Genomic DNA, 27,881 nt, shown 5'->3' with positions numbered 1-27,881 from the left:
AAATTGTCTCCTATTTAGCAGAGAAAATGACTTTTGATTGTTATTATTTGTTAATCAGTAATTCCTTTTTTTCACACTAACCCAGAGAAAGCCCAGAAAGGAAAGTCAATGTACATTTGAGCAGGACAGATGAGGTCCAGTGTGTTGATTGCTTTTGGTTTTAAGTAACAAGAGATTTTTGCACTTTATTTTATTGTATTTCGAGGCAATATTTCTTTTTAATAATTTCAGATGATTGAATGATAGAAAATGGTTATGAGTTGTTGTTATGAGATATGTTATGAGTTTTTTATATAAAGGACATTTGTATTTTGTGCCTGCTGAAATTAAAAATGACTGACAGAGTCATAAGAAAATATTGCTTTATTTATACAATCATATTGTAATATATTTGTTGTGTTTTCAGTAGGTTAAATCTTGGTTTCAGTAAAGATTGGACAGTCCGGCCCTCTGCTTGTAGCCAAATGTTTTATTTGGCCCTCCGTCCATTTGACTTTGACACCCCTGGCATAGTACAACAACAAATACAATAATATACTTGACCTCAATGATTGTAAAATTTCAAATAAAAATTACTTTATCATTTATCATTGAGCTTGTTATTAGAAAGAACTAAAGTTTTTTTTTAAATATCTTAAATGCTCCAATTTGATCCAGACTTGCCTTTACATAAATCAAATGTGAAGAATAGCCTTTTTTTAAAAACATATTAACAAATTGTTTAAAAAATATGAATGATTATTTCAAAATAATGGATTATATTTTTGAAAATAAACCACATTTTTACTAAAGTAAAACTAACACAAACAATAAAACACTTGCTCTGACATGTCAAACCCATCTCTGAAAAACATGGATTTAACAAAAAGAACGTTTTGCTCTTTTTGACCAAAAAACAAAATAGAAAATAAACCCGTTCATCAATGTTTTATAACATTCAACAAAATAAAAGCAAGTATGCAAAACTGCATATATAGACGCCCGCTTACTTAAAAACATTACAAAAAACGATCGATACGACCATTTTTTTTCGGAATGTCGAAAAATATTCGGACGTATTGTAAGTTAAATTTTGTATTGTGTGTACCTTTTTTCAAGTACAAGACATTGCTGTAGTGTTTCTTTCCACCGCTACCGGCGTGTGGTTGCGCTGTGAGAGGTCACCCAGCGTCCACCCGAAAAAGAAATCCGCTTCCTCTTCCTAGTTCGTGTGTAAACATACTATACTTTCGTTTTACATTTTTATTGTTTAATATCTCGTGCATCCATTTAAAGTGGTTGGTGTAAAGTGTGAAGAAGAGGCGAGTTTTGCTGTTTCTTTTGAAATGAAAGTGGAAAAAGAAGGCTTGATGTTGTTGAGAAAATGGTTGGATCGCTTTTTTATTGGCCACTTTCCACTAGGAAGGAGGAAGTCACCTAACTTGAAGCTCATCTTGTCACAATCACCCGGATCGGGAACACCTGTGTTCAGGATTTGGCGCCAACAGCCAAGACAGCTGATTGGCGCACCCTGTACGGTAACACTTTATCCGATTATACTATGCGATCTGTTGCTATCCGCTCAGAAAGCCCGTATGTCCGACTCTTTGCCTGCCTCCTGTTTTTCTACCAGATCTCCGTTGCCGACCCGTTTCCGAATTTGCCTACGACCTACCCTGCCCGCCTGACTCCTGATCTCTCTTCCGAACACAACGACGCCCTTCTTCTCCAGCCCCAACCAACAACACGACGACTACACCTGTCCGCGACCATTCCCGCCAAGCCTTCACCCGCCTGTCAAGTCTCGACAATCTGTCAAACAACGGATCGAAGATTCACGTCTTGTCATTCCTTCCTTCCAATAAAAAACAATAAACGAGTGCAAGTGATCTCAGTTTTCCTTCCGTCCCGCCTGACACATCTTCCAAAAGTAAGTTAACCTTAACTTTTTTCATCTTTATAAAGCGTATTCTTTTATTAAACGTTAATTTTTCAGTGGAAAACAATACAAGTTACTAATACAAGCTGTAAACATACATTCCATACAAAATATAGCACTGAAGCAACTTACGAACAAATTCAACTTACGAACTATCGTCCAGAACGTATCTCGACTAAATTGATGGATGCGCAAATACCTTAAGTGAACTATAAGTATGTACACTTCCATATTCTAAATTTCTCTAAATAAGTGAAAATAGTGGGAAAAATCCTAAATACTGGTAAAAAAAGAATGTACATACCTAAACCTAAAAAATACATTTTAAATGAAAAAACATGATTTAAAACAACTAATATATTATGTTTTTCTATTTCCTTTTAATTAAATCTCTTAGTTTGAGGCTCATCAATATTTGGATTTTGGGGCACTGTTGCATTGGGTGTCTTCAGAATCAGGGTATAGAAACCTGATCCTGCCCGATTTCCCAATTCTACTCCTTCAACACACTGATTCGATGAACTGGACCATTATCGGAATTCTACAGAGCTTGTTGATGAACTGTAGTTGAGTTGGAGAGGAAAAATGTAAAAAAAAACGGACTCGGAGGACAAATTCCCTTGCCTGAGCCTTATGTTCTATCGGCTAAAGAACTTACTCCTCCAGTTCCTTGGACAATTTCTTTAGATTCCTGGCATGGTCCTCGGCGTCCGCCACCAGGTCCTCTTTGGCGGCCACTTTGGTGATCTGGCTAACCTTCTCAGTTAGGTCTGACTTGCCGCCATCCAGTTCGGCGGCCAACTTTTCGTACACCTGCCGAGGGCAAAGGCAAACACTATTCAATAGTTTCTTGAGACCTCGCCTAAGCCGCATTGAAGAAACGCAGTGATTTCTATCTGCTAGGACTGCATGTCAGGACCTGCCGGCTTGTCTCACATCATTTATCATACGCTAGCAATAATATTCCCAAATTCTTGGTGTGTTTTTAGTCATCGGGGTGTACTTAGAGGTCAGTATGAATGTCAATGTTCATCTTTGGGGAGGTTTCACAATATCAAGGCTAAGAAGCAACGCTATTAAAATGTAACCTTGTTCTTCCTTCTTAGTCAAACTCTTTGATCATTGTATATATTTAAAAAAAAACTATCATGAGTGATTATCCTATGATGTCACATATAGGTTCTGTCACAGGAAATTAACTTACCTCGGAAATATGCTTTGCTGAACGCTCAAACTTTCAAAATCATATTTTAAAACAGATTGTGAACATTCTGATAGTTTTTCCCAAGAGCGCCATTTTTTAGGTTGAAAGTGCTTTAAACCTGTTGTTACTGCAATTGTTTAGCAGATATCACTAATGCACCATAAATAAACACCATTGTTGCTGTGTTTAATTTGTTTGTAATTTTGGACACATGCTAGAGAGATTTCATAGAATGCCAGTTCCTAATTTTGACTATTACTGTTGTTTGTTGTTTGTTGTACCTTGATAACACACCCCTTAGAATTATTATGTTATTGTAACCTTGAAGAATAAATAAAAGAGTGCACAAAGACGGGATGTAACTTTTCCTAATTGAAAGCTTCTCTCCCGTTTCTCCTTCCATTGACGTCTTCTCTCCTTATTAAGAGTGTCTATTCAAGTTTAGACTTAACAATTTTCAATACAAACGTTAACATTGCTTGTTTTACTTTTCAATTTTTGTAGTTTTATATAATAAAATAAATGTGACTTGACTTCAGAGAAAATGCCTATTTCGTATTTTGCTATAAACTCGTGTACTGTAGTAGGTTTGTACTATTTGGTAGCACGTGTTATGTCTGTTCATGATCTAACTATCTTTGTAAACCTGTCCATTTCTGTATCAAATGTAGTGTTCCCCTTATGAGAAAAATATCTTAAATTAATTTTGGGAAAACACTAGAGAGATAAGTTGCTTTTACATAACCACAACAAAATGGAGAAATTTGTTATAGCTACAATTTCTTCTTTCTTGTATATTATTTGGTCTGGATGTGCTCATGGCACCATGCTGCCTGTTGTAGGTCAGTCTTTGTACAACAATATATATTTACATATGGAGAGAAAACTTGTTAACACACACCACCTTTTTGACAGTTCTGAATTTGTCTCTTGCAAAACAAATACACAACACACTTGACACGCACCGTTTTGTTGTTGTTCAGTCCTTTGACTAAATCTTCTATTTTCTTCAGCTCATTTGCCGCCGTTGCCAGCTGGTCCTTGACAATCTTGCGTTCATTCTTTAGGTTCTTGATGCGATCCTATAAGAAACATGTCCCTTGAGAACACATATGTCAAAGTCAAGGCCCTCGGACCACTTCCGGCCCCCGAGAAGGTTTTCTTAGGTCCCTAAGATGATTTTGATTCATACACCAGGAATCATCCGGTATTTATTTTCATTGTACGGTGTTTCTTGTACTTTTTTTGTGCAGTTTAGTGAATCATAGAAAATTGCTTTTATTTATTTTTTCCTTGAATTTATTTTAGCCCTTTTTTGCTAAATAAAATATAGTTTACTGATGGTGCCGTCTTTCATTTAATGGGGATTTATATATCATTTTTAAAGAAAAACTTTGCTCGTTGAACAAATATACTCATCCCCGCATGAAATGACCGTTTGTTTTTGTTTTTAATAAGGCCTGTAAAATCCAAAATTAAATAGTAAATTGATACAATCAGCGTCATTAAACTCTTTCCTTTTTTTCTTTAGGTAGTCTAGCACTATAATATACAGATAGATAGGTAGGTAGGTAGGTAGATAGATAGATAGATAGATAGATAGATAGATAGATAGATAGATAGATAGATAGATAGATAGATAGATAGATAGATAGATAGATAGATAGATAGATAGATAGATAGATAGATAGATAGATAGATAGATAGATAGATAGATAGATAGATAGATAGATAGATAGATAGATAGATAGATAGATAGATAGATAGATAGATAGATAGATAGATAGATAGATAGATAGATAGATAGATAGATAGATAGATAGATAGATAGATAGATAGATAGATAGGTAGGTAGGTAGGTAGGTAGGTAGGTAGGTAGGTAGGTAGGTAGGTAGGTAGGTATGCTTTTGGGTGGGGATAATGCAACAAAGCACATTTCCATCATTGTTTCAGTGCTGAGCTACAAAATACTGTTTGAATGTGGAGTTTGTCTGGTTACCAGCAGCTCAGGTAGAGCTTGAGCGTTGAGTCCATTCTGCGCGGTGGCTTTCTTCACTAAGTCTGTGGCATGCTTCAGAGACTTGTCAAGCTCCTTTAATTTAGCGTCGTAGTCCTCTAGTTGCTCTTTCATCTTTGCTGCCGAGTCCTCGCTCTGGTCCAATTGCTTACTTAAGTCTCCCTTAATGTAGTCCAGGACTGGATAAGAAAGTAAAATAAAGGCAAGTAAATGATTTATTATGGTTTGTCTCTTTAAAGCTAACTCTCCAATCATGAAGTATGTCCTACGTTTCTTGGCTTCATCCCTTTCCTTGTCTGCGGCAGTCTTCTGCGGTGTGAAGTTCCTGTTCTCCATCTCCTTTACCATGCGTTGAGCATCCTCAAGCATCTTGGCCGCATCCCCGCTAGGCAGCGTGGTGCCAGAATCTGCGTCCTTCAGTTGATCGAGTAAGCCTGGAAACACAGTCATAATTAGGGACCCCTCTCACCATCATCATGGACTGTTCACTCTGCTAGCCTCTGGGAAGAGGTACTGCAGTGTGCGGTGCAGGACCACCAGGTTCTGCAATAGTTTTGTCTCCCTGACCATTAGACTGTTAAATGGTCAATCACACACATAGTAAGTCTAAACTGCTGCTAATCTGTACATCTGTTCTATATACCTAGCCACTCCTTTGCACATCTGTTCTCCTCTGCACTATAGTACTACAGTGTTATTGTTATTGTACAGTGACTTGTTTACCTGACTTCCCATTTTGCACATCTGGTTAGCTGCTACTCTTGCACTCTTTGCACTATTGTATAATACTATACATAGCATAATTATTTAGTATATTATTAGTACTTCAATCCTCCAACTCAATACAACGTTTTATTTATATCTGTACATTCAAGGAAACTGTGCGGGTCAGATGTATCGACATTTCGTTCTGTATACACGTGTACTAGAATGACAATAAAGTATAACTGAATCTGAATCAGACAAAATTGTTCACATGTAATGAATGTCTCAGGAGCCTCACCTTGGATTTTCTTCAGCATGTTCTTTATCTCTTGGGACAAATCCTGAGCTCTCTTGTTGTTTTTTTCCACACCTAGAACAGCTTTGTCAGCATCAACAGCTGTTTTGTCAGCCTAAGTGAACATATTAAGTAGACTCATTTGTTCTTCATGAATTTGTTTACGTGCTCCAAAAATAGATAATTCTTTATATTTATGTAATGGCAAATCTGCCAAATGTAGGTGTTTGAAATAAGTGAATGAAAATTACTATTATTTGTTAACATGAAAGACAGTAAGGTATTTTAGCCAAATTAATACACGTTTTTTTACCTTGTCTTGTAAAGCGGCAATATCTTCGGAAAGAGTTGACATGTCATCTTCTAGTTGCTTCACCCTGGAATTTTGGCCATTGACAGTAATTCTGAATGTATTCACCAGGTTCTGGGAAATAATAATTATTAGTTAAAACATTACAATGGTGAATGGAAAGAGTGTAAAAAATTAACATGTTTAAATACTTAAATAACAAAAAAAATATGTGGTTAAAGAGTCTTGTCCTAGGAGCCTTGGGAGCCTCGGAGCCAATGCCTTGGTTGGATTTTTGGCCTGTTTTTCTGTCATTTCCCCCCTTTTCTCTACTTGAATCCATCTCCCTGCAATACTTAACAAATGTGATTTTGTTGAAATAAACTTGGTCTTGTGACAAATGCTTTGATGATCTAACCAATAAAGGTTTTGTAGGACCAAAATATGATGCTGATTTCAGATTAACATATTTTTGTGAAAAACAGAAAATATAAAGTCAATTTTTGGAGTGTTGTCCAGGTCTAAAGTTGAGGCCCAATGATAAGCATAATAGACTGTGATTACTCATTGCTGATTCTATGTGGAATGTTAGCATAAGCACACCCATCCTGGAATTTTGCACAAGTGTCAACAGGTGCATTTGTAAGTGCTGAATATGTACATAGTATGAATATATGACAAGTGTGTACATTGCACTAGGGGCTTTCGGCATGGGATCAAATCCGCCTCAACTTGTCAATCAGAATTCTCTATCCCAAGTGAAACTTCTTCACTGTAGTTACTGGACTCTTTTTGTTACCTTGGTATCTGATAAGGATCGCTCTAGTTTCCTGAGGCTTTCTTGGGAGGAGGCGCTAGCAGAGGCGTTGTCCATCTGAGTTTTGAGCCGCAGCAGAACAAAGTCCAACTTCTCCAAGTCTTGTAGTAAAGTCTGGGCGCAGTTATCACATTCTGAAAAAAGTAAAACGTTGAAAGTCACGTGATGGAAAGGCACAAGTTTCTGAGATTTTTATTTCTTCTACCTTGACAACTGTCATCTGCTGAGTTGATGTCTCCAGGCTCCAGCGTGCTCTTGCAAACTGCAGAAGCAAAAATGTAAAGGATATAGAAGATTTATAAGCGCAACATAATGTTTTGTTACTATGCAACAAAATAAATTGATGGACCGCAGCAGAAGTACATGGTTGCACTCTGGGGAGTACTTGAGATAGAAAAAAAAAATACAAATAAAATTCATATTGCAATAAATGTATAGAAATATATAATAACAAAGACAATAATTAGGTTTAATTATTCTTTTCATTCAATGCCATAACATGTATCCAAAAATACTTTTTAGAAGCATTTTCCCTGAGTGCCGAAACGTAAAAAAAGGTGTTATCTTTTTATTGAAAAAAAAAAAAGAAAAAAACATTTTAAGCCTTTGGCATAAAGCCTCTGGAAATAATTTCACTATGATAAATCAGCACTAGATGGCAGGAATGCCTTTAATCAGATATTTGTCCACACAACAAGGAGACCCATTTTCTTGTGTTGCTTCCTCTATCTGGCAAGTGTGTGGCTGGCCCCCGAGTGACCACAATCGTGTGATAATATCACTGAAACATCGGGGGCTCAAAACTTCTTGCAGAGATTATGCATTGACCATGCACAAGTTCCGTGTTCTAGCAAAAAAATGTGTTTTTTGCAAGCAAAGTGCCTAAGTGTTTATGGAAAGCATTGTTTAGCTATTGGAGGTATCACAAATTAGAGTTCTGCTTGAAATGCATCCTTTCACAAAAAGCCGTTTTCCCCAGAAGTTTTCTTAGGAACTGGGTAATTTCAAGGAACTTAGCAATGTTCAACTTTTGTTTACTGAACAAAGTTTTCTCTCCATACGTCCTATGCCTGTATGGCTACAAAATTTAATTTTCTAAAGGCCTTCAAATAAATGGTCAAAATTGGCCTGCACTCGCACTCCCATTTGAATGAAATGTCTGGCAATGAATGAGTTAAAGGAGCTATTATTTCAGGGAAATTTTAAAGTACACATATGTATGTACTGTATATGTAAATACAAAAATATAAGTAGATAAAATGAATAAAGGTTCACATATTTTTTATAGAATGTATATTCACTGTGACTCCTAATTAGCACTAATAATGATAATATTAATTAAATGTGTTCTAGGTGAAAAAATGCTTTGCTGTGGCAGAAAATATTTTTCTAATTTTAAGTTGTTTTCTTTTTAATTTGACTTTACTTTAACATGTCTCCAGCAAAAAGGAAATAGCTTACTTAATAAAACAAAACAGATCAAAGCGGCGCTGCCACGAGCGGCTGCCTTTTCCAGCAGCTGCCCAACTGTTTTATTGTCTGCTCCTATCTTCGGTGTTTTTTCTTCCCGTTTTGACAACTACACTATGGATTACTTCTATCCTATGGACATGGGTTTTAACGCACAAGAAATGCGTGTATTTCAACTCCTTGCCCTGAGGAATTCTCGTGCCGGCGTGATGAAGGGGCCCATGGTGGAAGAAAAGCCGAAGCTAGCGAAGCGGCTAGCGGCGTTATAAGTCTTCGGTACCATCCGTAATCATGGTAAATGCGAACTCACGACCAAATAGGATCATCGAGTGCTTTTTGAAAACATCGAAGCGCACAGGGAGCGCAGTTGCTGTGTTTTGCGGAAACGTGGCTCACGTTTAGCATTCCGGACGCTAACGTGTAGCCACCCGGAGCCACCTGGAGAAATCCGGCTTCAACGTCGCTAAACAGAGACATGAAAGCCGGGGGGAATCGGAGAGGAGGCGGACTTGCTAACACGAGGTGGTGTATCCCTGGATTTTCACAAAGAAAAGATTTCCATCTGCCGCAGGAATGTCGAACTTTTGGACTGGCGTGACGTCATCCACTCCGCTACAAGCACCCTCGGGCATCATGTTAATCTGTTAATAAACAACGGGGTAGACTGCTGGAAGTGTGAATTTCCCTACGGGGATGAATAAAGTATATATCTATCTATCTATCTATCTATCTATCTATCAAATGTTGCAATTGCTTTGTGAGTATTTTAATCTTCTTTTGAAGAGCAGCCAAAGAGAGATTGAGGGAAATGAAATATGTTTATTATTTGCTCAAGAGGGAAATAATACAAAAGGTAGCACAACTATTTGAAATACAAAATATAACTTGATATCCCACGTCTTCCCTTCAATTTTCAAAACTGACATTTGGCTGTGTACACATTTGTAGGCCTGATTATTTCTAATTTTGGTTAATATTATTATTAGTATTATTTTAATTTCCAGAGAGTTACATACAATTATATCTAAGTTATTTATTATTACATCAAATCATTTTCTAATTATTTAATCTTTTATTTACCATTCCAAATCAACAAGGCTTTGAGCTTGCAAGGGGTAATTGATTGAAAAAAAAAACAATAAACAAAAAAAAAAACAATCGCAAGTATGCCAGTAAAAAATAAAAAGAGATAAAGATCGATTTTGTAACCTCCAGTCCTAGGATCGCATGATTTTTCATTTCCAATACAATTACAGGGACGGCAGTTTCCTCCCGGAACCAGTGGGTTACCATAGAAACCAGGAGCACACCTAAAGGAAATATAAAATGGCGGTTTCGGTTAAAAGAGCAGAAATTAAAATTTCAGATTTTCACACAAGACTCACATTTCGCATTTATCTCCAGTGTATCCTGCTCTGCAAATGCACTGGAAATCTCCGTAGATCTCTCTGCATGCGACTGCAAAGCTAGAAATAAATCACGTATGATATGGGATGAGAGAGGTGCTATTTTTTTGGCCCGTTTTTCTCAGCTCACCTGTTTGTGGCCGTTGGGCAGGGACACACCTGGCATGTCCTCTGTGCCGCGTTCCCATAGTAACCTTCTCTGCAGTATTCACATTTGTCTCCAGTTGTGTTGTACTGACAATTCTGGGCCCCGCAAAGAGGACAAAATTAGACTTTTCGGCATGCATTTTGCAAGCTTAACTTTAGCGAACCATGAAGTATTTTCTTTGTAACGCCAAGTCATTGCTGAGACTAATTTAAAGACGGTTTGATGTGCGAAGCGTTGCAAAGCAGGCCCCATCTTGCCTGAAGATGACATCATGAAGATGGTCGACATGTTCAAATATGCACGGGCTTATCTTCTCCTCAAGGAAATTAATGGCAAGGAGAGAACCACCACAACATTGGAAATATTTGGGGAGAGTACAAATATGATAATGGCGTGAGACAATAAACATTAAAATTGTTACGCTAGAGATATTATTTTTCTTGGAATACAGTAATCCCTCGGTTATCGCGGTTAATGGGGAGCAAAACCACCCGCGAAAAGTGAAAATCCGCTAAGTAGCGACGCCCCTTCAAAAATGCTAAAAAAAAAAAAATGTGTTTTTCTTTAAATTATTATTTTATCTTATTATTATTATTTTTAGGCCCGTAAAGCTCTGAACCCGCGAACGTGGAACCGCGAAGTAGCGAGGTCCCACTGTATTTATTTTTTGCTTGAAGACTGTCGACTGTCAATACATTCTCGGGTCAGCCGTTTTTCATCCTTTATTGGCTAGACAAAAATGAATAAACTCTTGTATTTGAGTAGGACTAGGGGAACAGTGTCAATAAGGTTACTCCTGGCGGAGCTTTCAACAAAAGTAGAGAATTTTAAGAAAATATACTTTATCATTCGATTGAATGAAATAAATGCTGTTTGGGATAGCTCCAACTTTTTTTTACCAAAGATACATTAAAATTCAATTAGGGGGGAAAGGATGTTATGTTTCAAACTCACATGTGGTGTTGGTACTTGGTTTTAGGATAATTAATACTCAAAATTAGAAACTTGTACTGGTAAATTCCATATTCGAATACTGTACCAGGCGTTGCCAGGCTCATCATTGCCAGGCTTGGCGTTGCCAGGCATTCTAGTTGGGTAAGGTTGTTTGGGGCTTGGTTTGTTGAAAAAATGCCAAGTAGCCACTAGGAAACGCCAAAGAGTCGCATGCAGTTATAGCGCCACTTGTACATTAAAGCAGATGTTCATTGATTTTGTTGGTGTTTATTGGGGATGCCTTGACACAAACCCTGACACAAACCCTAGCTAAAGTATAATTGTATAATTTTTCACGAAAATCGGTTTACCCATTGTGGAGCCTATAAATTACATATATACACACACCCCAACACACACAGGCCCACATAATTCAGGAGGTATCGAGTAGTTTAGATTATATAGATAGATTTAAATGATGGGTATGGACAATTCATAGAATTAATTTCATTTTTAAAATTTAGAAACATGGTAATCCATGGAATTGAGGTGCTAAATTTATCAACTTAATATATGAATTACTTGAAGCTGATTCTAATAATAAAAAATAGTGACTAAACAGTAAATTGTGGGTATTAAGCAGGTTTGGCCAAAAATATGACAATTTTTTCACACACTCTTAAGTATGCTTTAAAAACGAACAATATTGTCTGAAGAAGATGTATTTCACAAACAACGAAAATTTGTTTAAATAAATGTGTTTAGTAGGAAAATGTTGTTTTTTTTTAAATTAAAATTGACTAAAATCTTTATTGTCTAAATCAAGGTTCTCCAATGAGGTAACTGAGAGGACAAGGTAGCGCACTTAGACCACCTGTGATTTTCAAGGAAATTTGATTTCTGAATGGCATTATGTTTAGTGATTGATTGAGCCGATTTTAACCTTTTATTACAACCTGGTGATAACATAGTAACATCATAGTAACAACATTATAATAACAAATTTTAAAGAAATGGATATCAAACTATTAGCCCTTAGCACTTATCAGTAACAAAGAGTTTTCACCTTTTTTTAGTGGCAATATTGCCAAAATATGACCTTTTAAGGAATACCATTTAATGAGAGTATTACATGGAATAGAGTACTGTGAATGCAACTCACCAGACACTTCCCACTCCAGTCCTCACACTCGTCTGCCAGACCGTTACAATTGCAGGGCACACATCGGCCCAAGTATGGCCCGCTGCCATCCCGAAAGAATCCGGGGGCACATTTCTACAAATACAGGGGGAAAACAACATTTGGTTTCACCACAATAAAGCCAGCATTAATTCAGTAGAAAATGATCTCACGGCACATTCAGTGAGATTCTCGTAAAAATTCTTGTGTGAAGACACCCATTAGAGCTCTGAACTTGAACTTGCGGAAACATTAACACATGCACGGCCTTTGCCCTTTTTGCCACCACAAAAATCCCAGCTTGCAACCCATTTAATACCTCGATCTGAATCCTGGCTGAGGTGTCTTTGACGGAAGGAAAACGGATCACCTGCTCCCCAACCCCCCCCTGCTCATGGAACCTCGGATACACTCGCCACTGGTCCGCCTGCCGTCTTAGCTTCCAGCGGCTGTCGTGTCTGCTGTAGCGGGGTCGGGCCAACCCTCCCTGAACGGGCCTGTTGCCTGCCCAGCAAAGCCCTATCACAGACCCCAGCAGTACTACTCGGAGTAGAACGCATCCGGTGCGCCGGCGTTGGGCCACCGAGCTACTTGACATCCTTGATCTTCAGTTTGTGTGAAATATTGCTGCACTTTCCCCCTGCTTCAGACTCTTAAACACATACACACACACATAACCTGACACACACTGGCAATCAGGACACGCCCCATCTTCGAGTGACTACTTGCACTGACTGTACAAGATGCACAAGCATACACATGCAGGTGTCAACGTGTGCTCTCATTCCTTTTTAACTTTATTCAGGGTTCGTACACCTTTTTTGTTACCAATTTCCAACACTTTTCTAGCACTTTCAAGGCCAATTTTTCCAGTACCTTCAAAGGAAGAAATCCAGCGCCAATCAAAAGAACATGTTTTGTTGTTGTTTGACATTGCTGACTAAAGTTAAGTCCCTATCATGTTGTTAGCACGTACTTTGTGCGATTTTGAGCGTTTCCTATCAATGCTCCAAGATCTTTTTGTGTCAATGGGCTGCTGTAAACTGACATGAATTCTGCTTCAACATTGCATAGGCAGCTTGGCTACGTCAGACTTGTTTACAAACACAGAAAAGGGCTCAGCACCTATAGTTGGGTAACAAGAGGAGTTCAATTTGGAAGACAAAAAGAGAAAGAACTGTATGTATAAGGTAGAAAAATGAGCCAAATTTGGACTCATTTTAATGTTATTGATTGCTGAGAAGCAGAGTGCATTAAATCTTACACACTGCCGATCTTCTGCTTTTTGTTTTACTTATTTTACGAATGGCGCAGTATCACCTGCAAGGTGTATTTAAATTTTGGTTTTAGTGAGCCTGTGCCATTTCGGGGGGTCACACTGCATTAGTTCAGAGCTTATCTCACACTGGATAAAAGTGCACTCATTTTGGCCAGACTTTTTTTAGAGCTCATTTCGCCAGAGAAACCACACAGTATTTTCATCGCTATTTATGGCGCGTGCCCAATATTTGAAAGGGCGCATTGCAAGTGAGGTTTTTGCTCTGGTCTCTACTTACCAGGTAACAGTACGGTACATATAAATATACGGTGGTCAGAAAAAAACAACACTTTACTCATTCATCCATTATCTGCGCCGTTTATCCTCATTAGAGGTCTTGAGCCACTCCAAGCCATTCTCAGGCGGTGGGCAGGGGATACCCTAAACTGGTTGCTAGCCAGTCCCTGGGCACACAGAAACATACAATTCACCGCACATTCACACCAAGGGACAATTTGGACCAGCCAATTAACCTGCATGTTTTTGTAATGTGGGAGGAAACCGGAGTGCGCGAAATAAACCCACGCAGGGCCGAAAAGAACATGCAAATTCCACACAGGGATGCTGCAGTAGCTGGAATTAAACCCTGGACCTCCGCACTGTGGGGCTGCGTGGTAACCACCCAGCGGCCTTGCATCTCTTTATATTTGAACATCCAACAAAAGTAGTGTAGACCTGTGACAACATCAAACCTTTTCTGGTGGACCCATACAATATGGCCAGCTGTCTACATTTGGGGATGCATGTGACCTTGGGCGAAAACTGTCAATGAGGGACATAATAAATCAACTGTTTAAATCATTTAATGTTTTGAAAACATCCCAGACCTCTAACACTTTATTAAAAAATTGGCAAATGAATAAGTGAGTGTTTTAAAATTGTGTCAGACACTCTCAGACAGGAGAGTCACACCTGAATCACATTGTGCAAAGAAACACAGACCTTCACACACATTTAGGTGTGTCCAATGGACTTTCAGACACACACAAACACACACAGAGGGAAATTATTACATAGCGACACAATCAAACACACCCACATTTATGAGTAAGAGTCCGTTAAGGTTAACCTAACCCACCCAAAGACCCAACTTCCTTAAAATCCAGCAAATTAAAGGTAGCCTTTCCATTCCCATTTGTACGCATTTTCATGTGCAATTCAACGCCAGGACGCCGTGACTGTAAGGCAGCTGTGCAAAACACTATCTGACTTGTGTGCACGACTGAAAAACAAACATAAAACGTTGACAAAGCGTCCTACGGCTAAGATGGAATGCATGTATAAAAAATGAGTGAACACTCTTTCTCTTTTTTTTTCCATTGAATGCCTTTATAGCAGGGGTGTCAAATTTTAAATCGGGGGCCACACAATAGAACAAACATTGTCTCGGGGGCCGGACTAGTAGATTAAAGAGAAAGGAAAAAAAAGAGGAAGAAATAAGAAAGAGAGGGAGACAAATGTAGAGGGGGCGGGACAAAGAGAGAGAGAGAGAGAGAGCGTGAGAAACAAAAGAGATAAAAAGAGAAATAGTGAGAGAGGGGGAAAGAAAGAGAAAGAACGAAATTCAAATTGAAATAGAAAGAGAGAGAAGAGAAGGGGAGAAAGAGAGAAGGGGAAAGCAAGAGAGAGAAAAAGAGAGAAAAGAGAGAAGAGGAAAAAGTGAAGAGAGAGCAAAAGAAGGTAAAATGGCAGAGACAAAGAGGAACAAAGAAAGAGAAAAAGAGAGAGAAAGAAAGAAAGAAATACAAGTACAGCATTTGTGAGATAGGGGACAGCAACAGCGAGAAAGAGAGAAAAGGAAAAAAGGAAGAGAGAGCAAAAGAATGTAAAAAGAAAAAGAGAACAAGAGGAACAAAGAAAGAGAAAAAGAGAGAGTGAAAGAGAGCAAGATAGAGAGTGAAAGAAAAAGGGAGGGAGAGAGAGACAGAGAGAAATACAAGTACAGCATTTGTGAGAGGCACCTGGCTTTGTCAACATCAAGTGGGTATATTTCAACCTGCAGCTGGTTTTTCTCTTGTGTTTCTCTGAGCGTTGTCTTGCGGGCCGGATTCAATCCCATAGCGGGCCTGATCCGGCCAGCGGGCCGCCTGTTTGACACCCCTGCTTTACAGCCTCTACGAGTTGGACATCTATGGCGTAGATCCCTGTTTTATAACGGCTAATATTATGTCTGCGTGATTGAGCATTTTATGCTATCCTAGCCCGAGGCCACATGGTTTTGCCCGGCTGGTTATTTTCCAGCAGTGCATTACGCCCAAGCCTGATGAATTAGGCCCCCAGGTAAGACAGTAAAGTTTTTGGTTCGGGCGTGTCGGGACAACCTGAGAAAAACAAAGAGGAGGTTTTGCTGTTCCAAGATGACACAACTCTATTTACTCAACACCTTAGGAGGGGAGCAACTCTGTGTTTTCAGGATGTTTAAAAAAATGAGCCAGACTGTGACTGTAAAGTTACGCCAGTGTGAGCATTCTGACGGTCCCTTTCTTTTCAAAGAAAGAAAAAGGGGGATTTGTCATATCCCAAAAGTAAACAAAAGTGCATTGACTGGAACTTTTTGGAAAACTGTTTGAGTGAATCAATATGGCCTCATTATTAAGGTGATAATCTCATCTCATCAGCTGCACCGCTTATCCTCAGTAGGGTCGCGGGGATGCTGGAGCCCATCCCAGCAATCATCGGGCAGTGGGCAGGGGACACCCTGGACTGGTTGCCAGCCAATCGCAGAGCACACGGGGACAGACAACTCACTCGCTCAGTCACACCTAGGGACAATTTGGACCGGCCAATTCACCTGAAATGCATGTTTTTGGAATGTGGGAGGAAACCGGAGTGCCCGGAGGAAACCCACGCAAGCACTGGGAGAACATACAAACTCCGCACAGTAAGGCCGGGAGCTGGATTTGAACCCACTCAGGAGGTTCCCACGACCTCAGAACTGTGCCGCACACGCGCTAACCACTGCGCCGCCGTGCTGCCCTAGGGTGATCATTTTTGTCATAATTTTCGATCCAAAGTTTTAATCAATGCTAATGCAAAAATGATGGGGATGGGGGGGGGGGCGTCAGTTTGTTGCCGTTCCATTTTCCCTCAAAAAATGTACCTGTGTAAGACCGTGCTTGTTATTGTTATTGCCGTGTCTGTTTTTTTTTAACCAAATACCGAGCAACAAACATTTCTTTTAGATTTTAATTTTTCAAATAAGAAATCGAACATTGAAAAACAAAAATATCACCTGATTAAACCAACTTTTTGCTTCATTTGGATGGTGGTAGCTTTTAACTATTTGAAAATACATGACAAAAAAAACCTATATTAATTTAGACATAAAACCAAATTTGGTTATAAAAAATAGTGAAACAATAAGATATTGGCCTATGCCTACTCCTTACAACATGTATTTTTAGGCGAATTATTATTTGATGTGTTCAAGTAACTGGATACGCTTATATGAACAGTTATAAGAAAGTCATACATTTATCCAGCACAAAACAATAATGGATTCTGTACAAATGAACTCAAGTATTGCAAGTCTTTCATTATTTTAATATTGCTGATTATTGCCCACAGATTAAGAAAATACTTTTTTTGACATTCTATTGATTTGAGATGGGATGTTTTAATTTACGCCATAATCAGCAATATTTGAAAAATAAAAGGCTTTCAATATTTAAGTTGATTTGTAATAATTTGTAATAATTCCAAAATGCCGAGTATAAGTACTGTTTATAAATATGTACAGTATATCTAAATGCATTACAGAAAATAAAGAACTTTGTCACAGAATTCAAATTCTGTAAGACAGTCATGTATGTTGAGTGTCTAATAATGTGTCATTTATGTAAAATGTTGTCAAAGGACGGGCCCAAGATAAGGTTTGGTTCCCGTCAGCCTTTTTTTCTGATTGCATTTCAATGATCATCACTTTATTGTGTCATGATTTGAATATAACTTATCTTCTGAAATGCAAGAAAGGGGAAAAAAATCACATGAATACATGCAGTGTAACAAAGATAAAACATTTACATTCAAGAAGGCATGAGTTCAGTCATCACTCATCACTCAACTAAACATAAGTATACGGCGTCACCGAGTGGCATGCAGACAGAAAAACCATACGGAGTCATCAACACAGCCCAAAAAAAATATTGCTTGCTCTCTGCTGGCTCGCGATACCGCAGCCGAGCCAAAAACATTAGGACTCACCCCGGTGAAATGAAATGAATGAAATGATCTGCATTTCTATAGCGCTTTTCAAGTCAATGACTTCCCAAAGCGCTTTACAATGTGCTTCACATTTCCCAATAGCGGCCTTGCAGCCATATAACCTGCTTATTGGGGGAATTATGGGTTCAGTGTCTTACCCAAGGACACTTTGACATGTAACACGGACGAGCCGGGATTCGAACTGGGATCCCTTGATCTCAAGACAAGCGCTCTACCTCCTGAGCTACTGCCGGTCACTGTCTTCAGTATGCCATAGGTGTCAAACTCACGGCCCGCGGGCCACATCTGGCCCTGGCGTACAATTATATACCGTGAAATCATTTTATGTACATCTACTATATTGGCCCAGCTCTAAGAAACACTGATAACTCTCAAACTACAGCTAACACAATGCAGCGCTTATGCTGCCGCCACAAGACGAAAATGTTCCTGCATCAAGCGAGTTAGCTGTAGCCTGGCGAGCTTAGCCACTTTTAAAGCTATCTACTGACAAACAACACAGCGGCCATTTGAAAAATAAAACCAGGAGGTGTATTAATAGTGAGTCTTAATCGTCAAGAAGTGGAGACCTAATGCCCATGGACGAACCTCTCTCTATCACGATATGAAGATAAGCTAAATTAAGAAAAGTTGGGTGACATTTCTGTTGCTGTCGATTACGCGGATGCTATACCCTCAAAATGACCTAAGGTCCCTTAAAAAAGTGGTCGGCAACCACCGGGCAGCGGACAGGTACAAACAGCTGCAAAAATTTGCCCTATTTTATGTTTGTAATGTTGTTATTCATTTATACTAATTGCCCATGGCAACAGCAACACTAACAGGGAGCCATGCGAACAAAATTATACCAACCGCAACCCACGTGGCAAAAAACACAAATGAAAAGCTACAATCGCCTACCTAAAAAGAGGCAAAGGCAAACAAAAAGCGCACGGCGTAACGGCGGTAGGTAAACAAATCCTATGCAAATTTGATATCAGCCTCACTGTGACTCAATGCGATAGATCAGGTCACATGTTGTCATAATTGTGGGGAAGTAATACAAGTTCTGTGCCTAACTGAAAACATATACCATTTGTTGTGTAAGCGTCAGAAAATCCGTTATCACCAATTTATTTTTAATTCTAAACATTAAAGAAAACAGGCCATATAACAGGATGTCAGACCAATAACCAAGACTCACCTGGCAGGAGTCGCCGATGAACTGAGGAGGGCAATCACACACCTCTACGATGTTGGTGGGACTGCCACTGCCTTTATCAGTGGCTTTCTCCAATCCCACCTGGCCCAGACTGAGGCGCTGACTTTGGGTGAAGTACAAGGCTCGGATCCTTAGACGTACCAGGTCTGCTAAAACCATCATCAGCTCTTCTCTGGACACGGGCCTGTTGGTACCAGCGTGGCGCCAGTTTCCCTGTGTGGCCACATTAAGGTGGTTCATGAATGAAGAAAAAGCAGGTGTTGTTTTGTTTACCTCTACGAGTTGGACTCTTGCTTGGTACTGTCTGTCCGGCAACTGGATTTGATGAGCTGAATGGACCAGGGTCATGTCTTTACTCTAGAGTGGCAACATAGAAATATGTTCTCTATATTTTTCAATCAAAACCACTAAATGAGTCGAAACAAAAGCTTGACATACAGTCAGTAGAACATCCGGTGTTCTGTCTATCAGAGTCATTCCCTCACTGGGTATGCCAAAGGATTTAGACTGGTAGGTAAGGAAACCTCCATAAGATGACACCTAAGAGGGAAAAGAGGGAAATTGTAGAGCTTAAAATATATTATATCGGAAGAGCAATACACTGAAATAATCATATTAAATGCAAATATATATATATATATATATATATATATATATATATATATATATATATATATATATATATATATATATATATATAAACTGTTCCTTGACCACAAATATTTTTGACGTTGTGCTAAAAAATACGTCTATATGGCAACTTTGAAAATATTTTGCAATTGTGTGCCTGTAAACTTAAGGGTGGGGTACATTGTTTGAGGCGTCCTTGAAAAGATGAAAGTAGATTATTTTCTTTATTAAGTATCTGCCTTTATCTTTGAGCACCACTGTTCCAGGACACACAACACATTAGGGAGCAGGAAATGGGGGAGGAATTGAGAGTTGTTTTATGCTAGTATTGGATTTTTTTTGTTGAGGTAGCCTGAAAATAATACAATTAAGAAAACAGTCCAGACAACAACCCAAACCCTTAAAAGATGAAAAAAGTAGAGTTTATTCGTACTTGAGGAGTGAGCTTATTTAGGCTGCATTCATTACTTTAAAACAAGAGATAGCGGCACAGAGCAAAATTTCAAGTCGCAAACCCCACCTTAAACTATTCACATAAGATGAACCTAGTCAAATACTGGACTCACCCTGTCTCCCTGGTATGAGGCCGGGGCAACCCAGTGTAAAGCTTGAATGAGAGCAGGGAGCTCCTGGACATCTGCCACCACCGTGTTACTGGCCATGTTCAATACGGACGCAATCTTATGGCCATCAAGACTCTCCAACCTCCAGCCGCGCATGTCCACAAACTATCATTAGGAAAAATGGAGAAAAGGGGCATGAATAACAAAAATAATGGTTGGATAACAGTCATCTTGTTTTGGCCATTGATGTTCTATCTGCACTTCATCATCAGGTGCAGTGTGAATAACTTTTTTGCAATATTTATTTATATATACTTATATATGTTTTAACTATTTTTCCAGTCAACTTTCCCACTTACCAATGCTCCACTAAAAATCTTTGACATTGCAAGATAAAATTGGGCAGACATTTGAAGGTGCGCCTTATGTATCGCAAAATACTGGTGGATAAAATTCGAAATGCTTAAAGTTTTCTTTTTCTGCATTACAAAACGAGGTTGTATGTTCTACTACCGTATTTGTACGATGGTTGATCAATCAAAAACTGAACAAAATCATAAGACATTGTAATGTATGCAACTGGATTACAGCACGGGTTTCGAGTTAAAGCAGTGTTTGAAATAATGTCTGCCCGGACGCCCGGGGCTCGCATCTTTTACGTTGGGCGTACAACTTACGCATCGTCCCCACCCGGGTGGCCAACAACTTTTTCAAGAAAAAAAAAGTTTTTTTGTTTTTTTTTAAATCAAACGTTTGCTTTATTCCGATTTCGAAAACTTCGTTCGGTTTGGAAATTTCGGAATTTCGGTTAGTTTAGCAATTTGCATACTCTGCAGTCGATCAGAATCCCCAGAATAACTTTGTGATTCCGGACTTTCCCAAGCTTTCTAAGGTCGCGCATTTGCATATCATTTTCCAAAGAAGATGCACAGCGAACACAAGAAAAATGGATAAGTGGTTAAGAATCAAGCCAAAACCTCAGCCCTGGAAGAAAGATTTGAAAGAAGCAAAATTGATGACGCTACAAAACGTAAACGCACATTAAAAGCATCGTGGAAAGAGGAGTTCACGTGGCTTGTAGCGAACAACGCAACGCAAACATTGCATGAATGAAGATGAGTAAATACAGGTTCATGCGATGGAAAACAGCGATGTCATATACATGCAATGAATGTTATAAGTAGATTTATAATAAACTTAATTTTAAAGTGTTGTTCTGTTATATATTCTAATTATCAATCCTTAATACTTTGCAAAAATGTTTTTTTTTTTTTTTTTTGCGATTAGTCGTCTTATTGTGTTTCAAGTTGTGAAAAATGGGGCAGGCATCTTTATGGCTGGGTGGGCAACTTTTCAGAGTTGTCTGCCCTGGTGTCCGGTAACTTTTTGTCACGAGTTCCAGACACTGGTAAAAGGCTTTAGATTTTATCTCATCATGACACTATTATTACTCAGGGTGCCAGAAACAAATGTTGGAGTTTGAGAAACAGAAAGTCATATTGTCACGACATCCCTCAAGCTGAAATCTTCCTCCTAGGCGGCAGTAGCTCAAGAGGTAGAGCGATCGTCTTAGGATTAAGGGATCCCAGTTCGAATCCCGGCTTATCCGTGTTACATGTCGAAGTGTCCTTGGGTAAGACATTGAACCCCCAATTACCCCCAATAAGCAGGTTCGTGCCTTACATGGCTGCACAGATCATGGCCGCTATTGGGAAATGTGAAGCACAATGTAAAGCGCTTTGGGAAGTCATTGACTTGAAAAGCGCTATATAAATGCAGATCATTTTCATTTCATTTTTCCTCCTCACTCTCCCTCAATGCATTATTATTATTATTATTATTATTATTATCATTATTATAAAGTCGTTGTGAAAGATATAAATAAACACAAACTCCGATATTGGCCGGTCCAAATTGTCCCTAGGTGTGAATGCGCGAATGAGTTGTCTGTCCCCGTGTGCCCTGCGATTGGCTGGCAACCAGTTCAGGGTGTCCCCTGCCCACTGCCCGGAGATGGCTGTGATGGGCTCCAGCCCCCCCGCGACCCTAATGAGGATAAGCGGTACGGCTAATGAGATGAGATGAGACAAACTCCGATTCATCATCAGATACAGTATACCAGAGTTGTTTCCTTCATCGTGCTTTCGTGAGTTTATTTATATCTTTCAGTGCAACTTTCATTTTTTTTTTCCATTCTCTAACGTTTGTTTGTGCCACTGTAAAAATGGTGAGACAATAAGATAAAATCAAATGCTTTGCGGGAGCACGGTGGAGCAGTGGTTAGCGCGTGTGCGGCACAGTTCTGATGTCATGAGATCGAACCTCCTATGTGGAGTTTGCATGTTCTCCCCGTGCTTGTGTGGGTTTTCTCCTGGCACTCTGGTTTCCTCCCACATTCCAAAAAACATGCATATCAGGTTAATTGGCCAGTCCAAATTGTCCCTACGTGTGAATAAGCGAGCAAGTGAGTTGTCTGTCTTTGTGTGCCCTGCGACTGGCTGGCAACCAGTTCAGGGTTTTCCCCTGCCCATTGCCTGAAGTTAGCTGGGATGGGCTCCCCGCAACCCTACTGACGATGAGCGGTGCAGATAGTGGATGTATGCTTTTCATGCCATACATTTCCTGAGTACCTGGATCACTGCGCCCCGGGTTCAAGTCCAGGTACATACAATATTTTGGTCCGCACCATTTTTGGGTAACATACAAATAGATAGGGTAGTTCCTCCTGCAGTTTGGATTCCATGCACCTCATAGTGTGTAAATATACAGGATTTTTTTTTCAATTTACTTTTTGTAACCTGCTATTTGATCATATATTTTGCTTTCATTGTTTTCAGTAAATTGCGCATTTACTGTATTTTACCCTGAAAAATATAAATTATACAAGAAAATGTCACCGTATCAACTTATTTTTCTAATGTATTAGGAAAAAATGTACATAAAATGAGATTTTTATTTTACTAGAATATGCAAAAAACATTTTTAAAAAACAATTCTAAAATTTGTGAAATTAAAATATCATTTATTCTTATTTTTCTTGTTAATTCTGTTAAATATCGTAGTAAATGAGAAAAATATGAACTGATTTTATTTTTTATTGTTTTTGACAGTCTAGAAAGGTAATTTTAAACTCTCAGCATTGAACATACAGCATTAAGACGAGATACTCACCTTGCCTCTGCGTTTTCTGGAACTTTGACACTTGTCAGTAACTCCAAAACAGAAGCAGTTGGTGCAGCCGTTCACATTGGACGGGTCAAAGTGGAAGGAGCCCTCCCGACATGAGTCACATCTGAGACCGGCTACATTTTTCTAACAAAGAGAATTATACAAGTTCATGAGGGAGTCTTTTCTTTTTCTTTACATTGGTGACATACATCAGTGGCAAGATATGACTGATTTGATCAATCATCTATAATATTAATATTTAATATTGCAGCATCAGAAGTAGATACAGTATACAGTGGTTTCATTCATAACTAAGGAATTCGTATATTCACTTATCAAATATTTTGTGTTATTTCATGGTAAACACAGTGCTTTGCGAAAGCATTGGGCCCCCAAAAACTTTGACGTACTGCCATACTTCAGGCTTCAAACATATACTGTAGATAAAGCAATAATTTCGCTAGGTACTCTAAATTAGCCATCGTATATTCTAAGCTTGATTCTTTAGCATTTAAACGAGTTTTTTCCAGTAAACAAAATTACGGACAGGAAAGGCGAAACGGTTGTTGTATTTGTGCTACCTTGCAGAGACAGCTCCCAGTGTCAGGATTACACACGTTGTGCTTGACTCCACCTTGCTCGCAGTCACAAGGGATGCACTTGGGAAAGCCGTAATAACCTTCAGCACATCGATCACACTGCCTTCCGCCAACCCTGGACTTGCAGCTTCATTACGTTAAAAGGAATCAAAAAAACAACAAAAACATTGAAAAGTGTTAACAACAAAGCATGCCCTACTCCCAGCTAAATTGTTAATATTGTTTTATTATAAGAAAAAACATCCCACCAGGCAACGCTTTATCAGATATTTATACAGGGTACACCAATGAAATTAGTATTAAAAGTAAATGAATAAATACATAAAATGTATATCCTGTTCCGTTGCTGGATACTTTTATATTTTTCAACTTGTTTTTAGTAAAATAAAAAAAAGAAAGAATGCTTGCGTTAAACTATGAATACTTTACAGAAAAGATAACCTGTATGATAAAACTTCTATCTATCTACCCTGGTCATATCCTGCGAGAGGGGTGACAGACAGCAAGAAAAACACATACACAAAAAAAAAAAAAAAGGGAAAAAGTAGCAAAAAACACACACAAACATTTTTGGGGGACCATGGCCAACTTAAATGCCCAAAAACTCAAACAAGTTAAGCACCTCGGCACCCAAGTTGGTCATGCTTTCATGCAAATCTCCGTTCAGTCTACAAGTCTCTGCACCATACAACACAGTTGGCACAATCACACTCTCATACAGTCCCCTCTTAACATCCATACTCATACTCTTGATGCTCATCACTCTCCTCAAAGCACCCAAAACCTTTCTTCCTTGATTCACTCTTTGCAATACCTCGCACTCCCTTCCACTAACGGCAGTCACATCACAACCCAAGTACCTAAAGCTGTCCATGCAACCTTATTTCTAACGCCATGCCCACTCCATCATGTGAATAGATCACCTTACTCTTCCCAACATGCACACATAACTTACACCGATCACACACTCTTCCAAACTCCATTACCAACTTTCTCAATGTTTCCTCAGAATCAGCCACAAGTGTTGTGTCATCTGCAAACAACAATTGACTTACCTGCCACACCGTTCCACTGTTATCCATCATCTCTACACCTCTGCCAAACTTACCTATTTATTTTATTATTATTTTCTTAAATATATTTTTTAATTGAACCAAGTAATACCTAAAATTACGAGTAAAGTTAACAAGTATGTATTTATAATAACACAATTAAGTATACAGTATTTAATAAAAATATTTTGGAGGGAGGAGAACGCAAGTGTGATTTCGGCACTGTCGGACACAAAGTAGCACACGTGGTCCTGCTGATGAGCATGCATGTTGCTTTGCAAACCGAACACGAGTGGATAACTAATAGTTGACATTTTAGGCCTGACCCGACCCTAATTTCAGGCCTTGTTTCGACCCGGGCATGAGATCTCACCTCTAAAGTAAATGGTTTCAAATTCAATCACAGTGTTCACCTGCACTGTCCCGTGATGCGATGGCAGCCGGGCTCAGCGTCAGCTCGCAGTCCTTGGCTGGAGCAGTCGCACCCATCGCATCCCAGCAGGGGATGAAAATTAAAAGTTTGATTCCGACAGACATCGCAGGTCGGGCGGATGGTCTGAGGGGGACACAGGCAGCGGCCTGTCACCTCGTCGCACAGCCGCCGGCTGCATTCGCATGCTGCAGAGCGAAAAAATCAACAGGGTTCAGATACCTTCTTGATGCAAAACTGTTAATCACAAATGTCCATGATTTATACAAAATCCTTGCACTAATACACATTTCATAGAGCCCTGTTTAAGTATAGCAGACACCTGACCTCTTGGGCGCGACCTGTAGGGCACGATGATACTTCATACGACACTTCCATACAAACTAATACCAGCTGCCGTGATCAGGAATGAAGAAGAAAGGTGGAACATTTATAACAGTAGTTTGCAACCTTTTTTTAGTAGGTAAATTATTTCACGTATCCCTATGATTATACAAGCATAAAAATTTTTGGTTTGGGTTGATAAACCTTCATGGTTTTATTTGATGTAATTATTAAAGTTTGTAGCTAAATTTATTTGGCAGTAGCGCTTTAGTTATTGATATAAAAAAATATATAAATAATTTAAAAAAAAAACGGAAAAAAATGAATAAAATGGAAGAGGAGTGTGAGGGGGTTTTGCATTGCAGCCTTCTTAGGCCAGAAAGAATTGAGAAGCACTGACATAGCCCCAGAAATGCGCATGCGGTAATTCCGCTTCAAAATTATTGCATGAATCTTTTAATACAACTACAAGTGGATCTTAAATAATATTTTTGTTTCACTCACGTCTGCAGTAGGGAAAGCCATAGTACCCCGTGGCACATCTTGTACACCTTTGACCAATAACGTGAGGACGGCAGGGACATTGTCCTCCAACTGGGTCACATGCAGCTCCAGTGGAGCCCGACCGGTCACAATTGCAAGGAAGTGCTCCGTCGTTGTATAACGCCACCAGTGAGCGTGCGGAATCTACACAAAATTGAGAGGATGCTCTGTGTCTGAGGAGACAAATAACATGTGACTATTAGATCACAGTGAGAGGCTATTATTTATGAATGCATTAGTTAGTTGGATGTTTGCTTTTCTGTAGGCCCTGAAGCAGTGTTTCTCAACCTTTTATCTCTACCACTCGTACAAAATGTCAAAGAGACTTAATTGACTTTGCTTTCATTTTTAAATGTTTAAAATGTCAAAACAGACCAGGTTCTTTTTATATAGGAATCTTGAAAATTAATTCAAAATAAAATGATTCATGTAAAAAATCAATTTTCATGGTGCTTTTGTCACAGAAGATAGTCTGAAGTTGTGGTCCAATTATTGACCAACGTCCATTTCAAAGTCAGCATTGTTCATTTTACAAAACACTGCTCAATATACAAAGCAAATAGTGATCTGCTGCCTCCTACTGATTGATAAGAACAATTACAGTTACTCAAAAAATCCCAGGAGGACATCAAATATTGTATTATTGTCAATAAAAAAAAAGATTCTGAGGCACACTACACATTAACTTCGTAACACTATGGTGCAACTAAACTGCTGTTAAACAAATTAAAAAGAAAGTAATTCTACTGGGTTTAAAAGTAAACACCAACTCAATAAAGAAGCCTTCTCCTCGGCACTGCTGGATGAAAAGTGCAGATTTGTCCAGAGGTGGGTCTCTCAGGATGTCAGGCGTGTATCGATTCTCAGGTACCAACAATATATGATCCTGTTAGCAGGGAGAAAATGATAGTAGTACAATGAAGTACAAGTGATAATATGTTTTAATCTTGATTTATTGTCAACTGGTTAAACATCTTGGCCCATTCGTAGGATACATGTTTAAGTGTAATTTTTTTATAATTCGAAGATATTTTTCCTTTAAATATCGTTTAGTAAAATATCAGAAATAATACTTCAAATAGGCAAAATTGTATACAGCAGATTTGCAGTATTTCTTTCTTAAACTCAGTAGAAAATATCTTCATATGACCAAAACCATCTCCTAGATCAGGGGTCAGCTACAATCGACTCTGGAGCAACAAGCGGCTCTTTGGCGCTCCCAAGTGGCTCTTTGGCGCTTTTTCAAAAATCCATCCATTATATGCACCGCTTTATCCTCAGTAGGGTCGCGGGGGTGCTGAAGCCCATCCCAGCTATCTTCGGGCAGAGGGCAGGGGACACCTTGAACTGGTTGCCAGCCAGTCGCAGGGCACACAGAGACAGCCAACTAACTCGCTCATTCACACCGAAGGAAAATTTAGGCCGGCCAATTAACCTGACATGCATG

At 39.0% G+C, this 27,881-nt stretch overlaps 1 protein-coding gene across 1 annotated transcript in view; it reads right to left on the bottom strand.

Moving 5' to 3' along the window:
* Positions 1-27,881, bottom strand: part of LOC148374574 (laminin subunit alpha-3-like) — a 107,768-nt gene that overhangs the window by 23,728 nt on the left and 56,159 nt on the right. Inside the window, exons 32-52 of the mRNA XM_088338082.1 lie at positions 27,205-27,320; positions 26,396-26,607; positions 25,551-25,755; positions 24,068-24,212; positions 23,490-23,630; positions 20,322-20,483; positions 19,564-19,665; positions 19,399-19,482; positions 19,108-19,338; positions 12,365-12,478; positions 10,252-10,364; positions 10,101-10,181; positions 9,925-10,025; positions 7,451-7,507; positions 7,228-7,379; positions 6,453-6,563; positions 6,143-6,254; positions 5,409-5,573; positions 5,122-5,318; positions 4,088-4,204; positions 2,577-2,731 (exon numbers count right to left, since the gene is read on the bottom strand). Coding sequence (XP_088194208.1) covers positions 2,577-2,731; positions 4,088-4,204; positions 5,122-5,318; positions 5,409-5,573; positions 6,143-6,254; positions 6,453-6,563; positions 7,228-7,379; positions 7,451-7,507; positions 9,925-10,025; positions 10,101-10,181; positions 10,252-10,364; positions 12,365-12,478; positions 19,108-19,338; positions 19,399-19,482; positions 19,564-19,665; positions 20,322-20,483; positions 23,490-23,630; positions 24,068-24,212; positions 25,551-25,755; positions 26,396-26,607; positions 27,205-27,320 — 2,873 coding nt within the window. The remainder of the gene's footprint in view (positions 1-2,576; positions 2,732-4,087; positions 4,205-5,121; positions 5,319-5,408; positions 5,574-6,142; positions 6,255-6,452; positions 6,564-7,227; positions 7,380-7,450; positions 7,508-9,924; positions 10,026-10,100; positions 10,182-10,251; positions 10,365-12,364; positions 12,479-19,107; positions 19,339-19,398; positions 19,483-19,563; positions 19,666-20,321; positions 20,484-23,489; positions 23,631-24,067; positions 24,213-25,550; positions 25,756-26,395; positions 26,608-27,204; positions 27,321-27,881) is intronic.

The sequence above is a fragment of the Urocampus carinirostris genome, chromosome 1 (genome assembly GCF_059441175.1).
Source record: "Urocampus carinirostris isolate Australia breed hairy pipefish chromosome 1, RoL_Ucar_1.0, whole genome shotgun sequence".
Classification (NCBI taxonomy): Eukaryota; Metazoa; Chordata; class Actinopteri; order Syngnathiformes; family Syngnathidae; genus Urocampus; species Urocampus carinirostris.
This window is presented reverse-complemented; position numbering and strand designations above follow the sequence as displayed.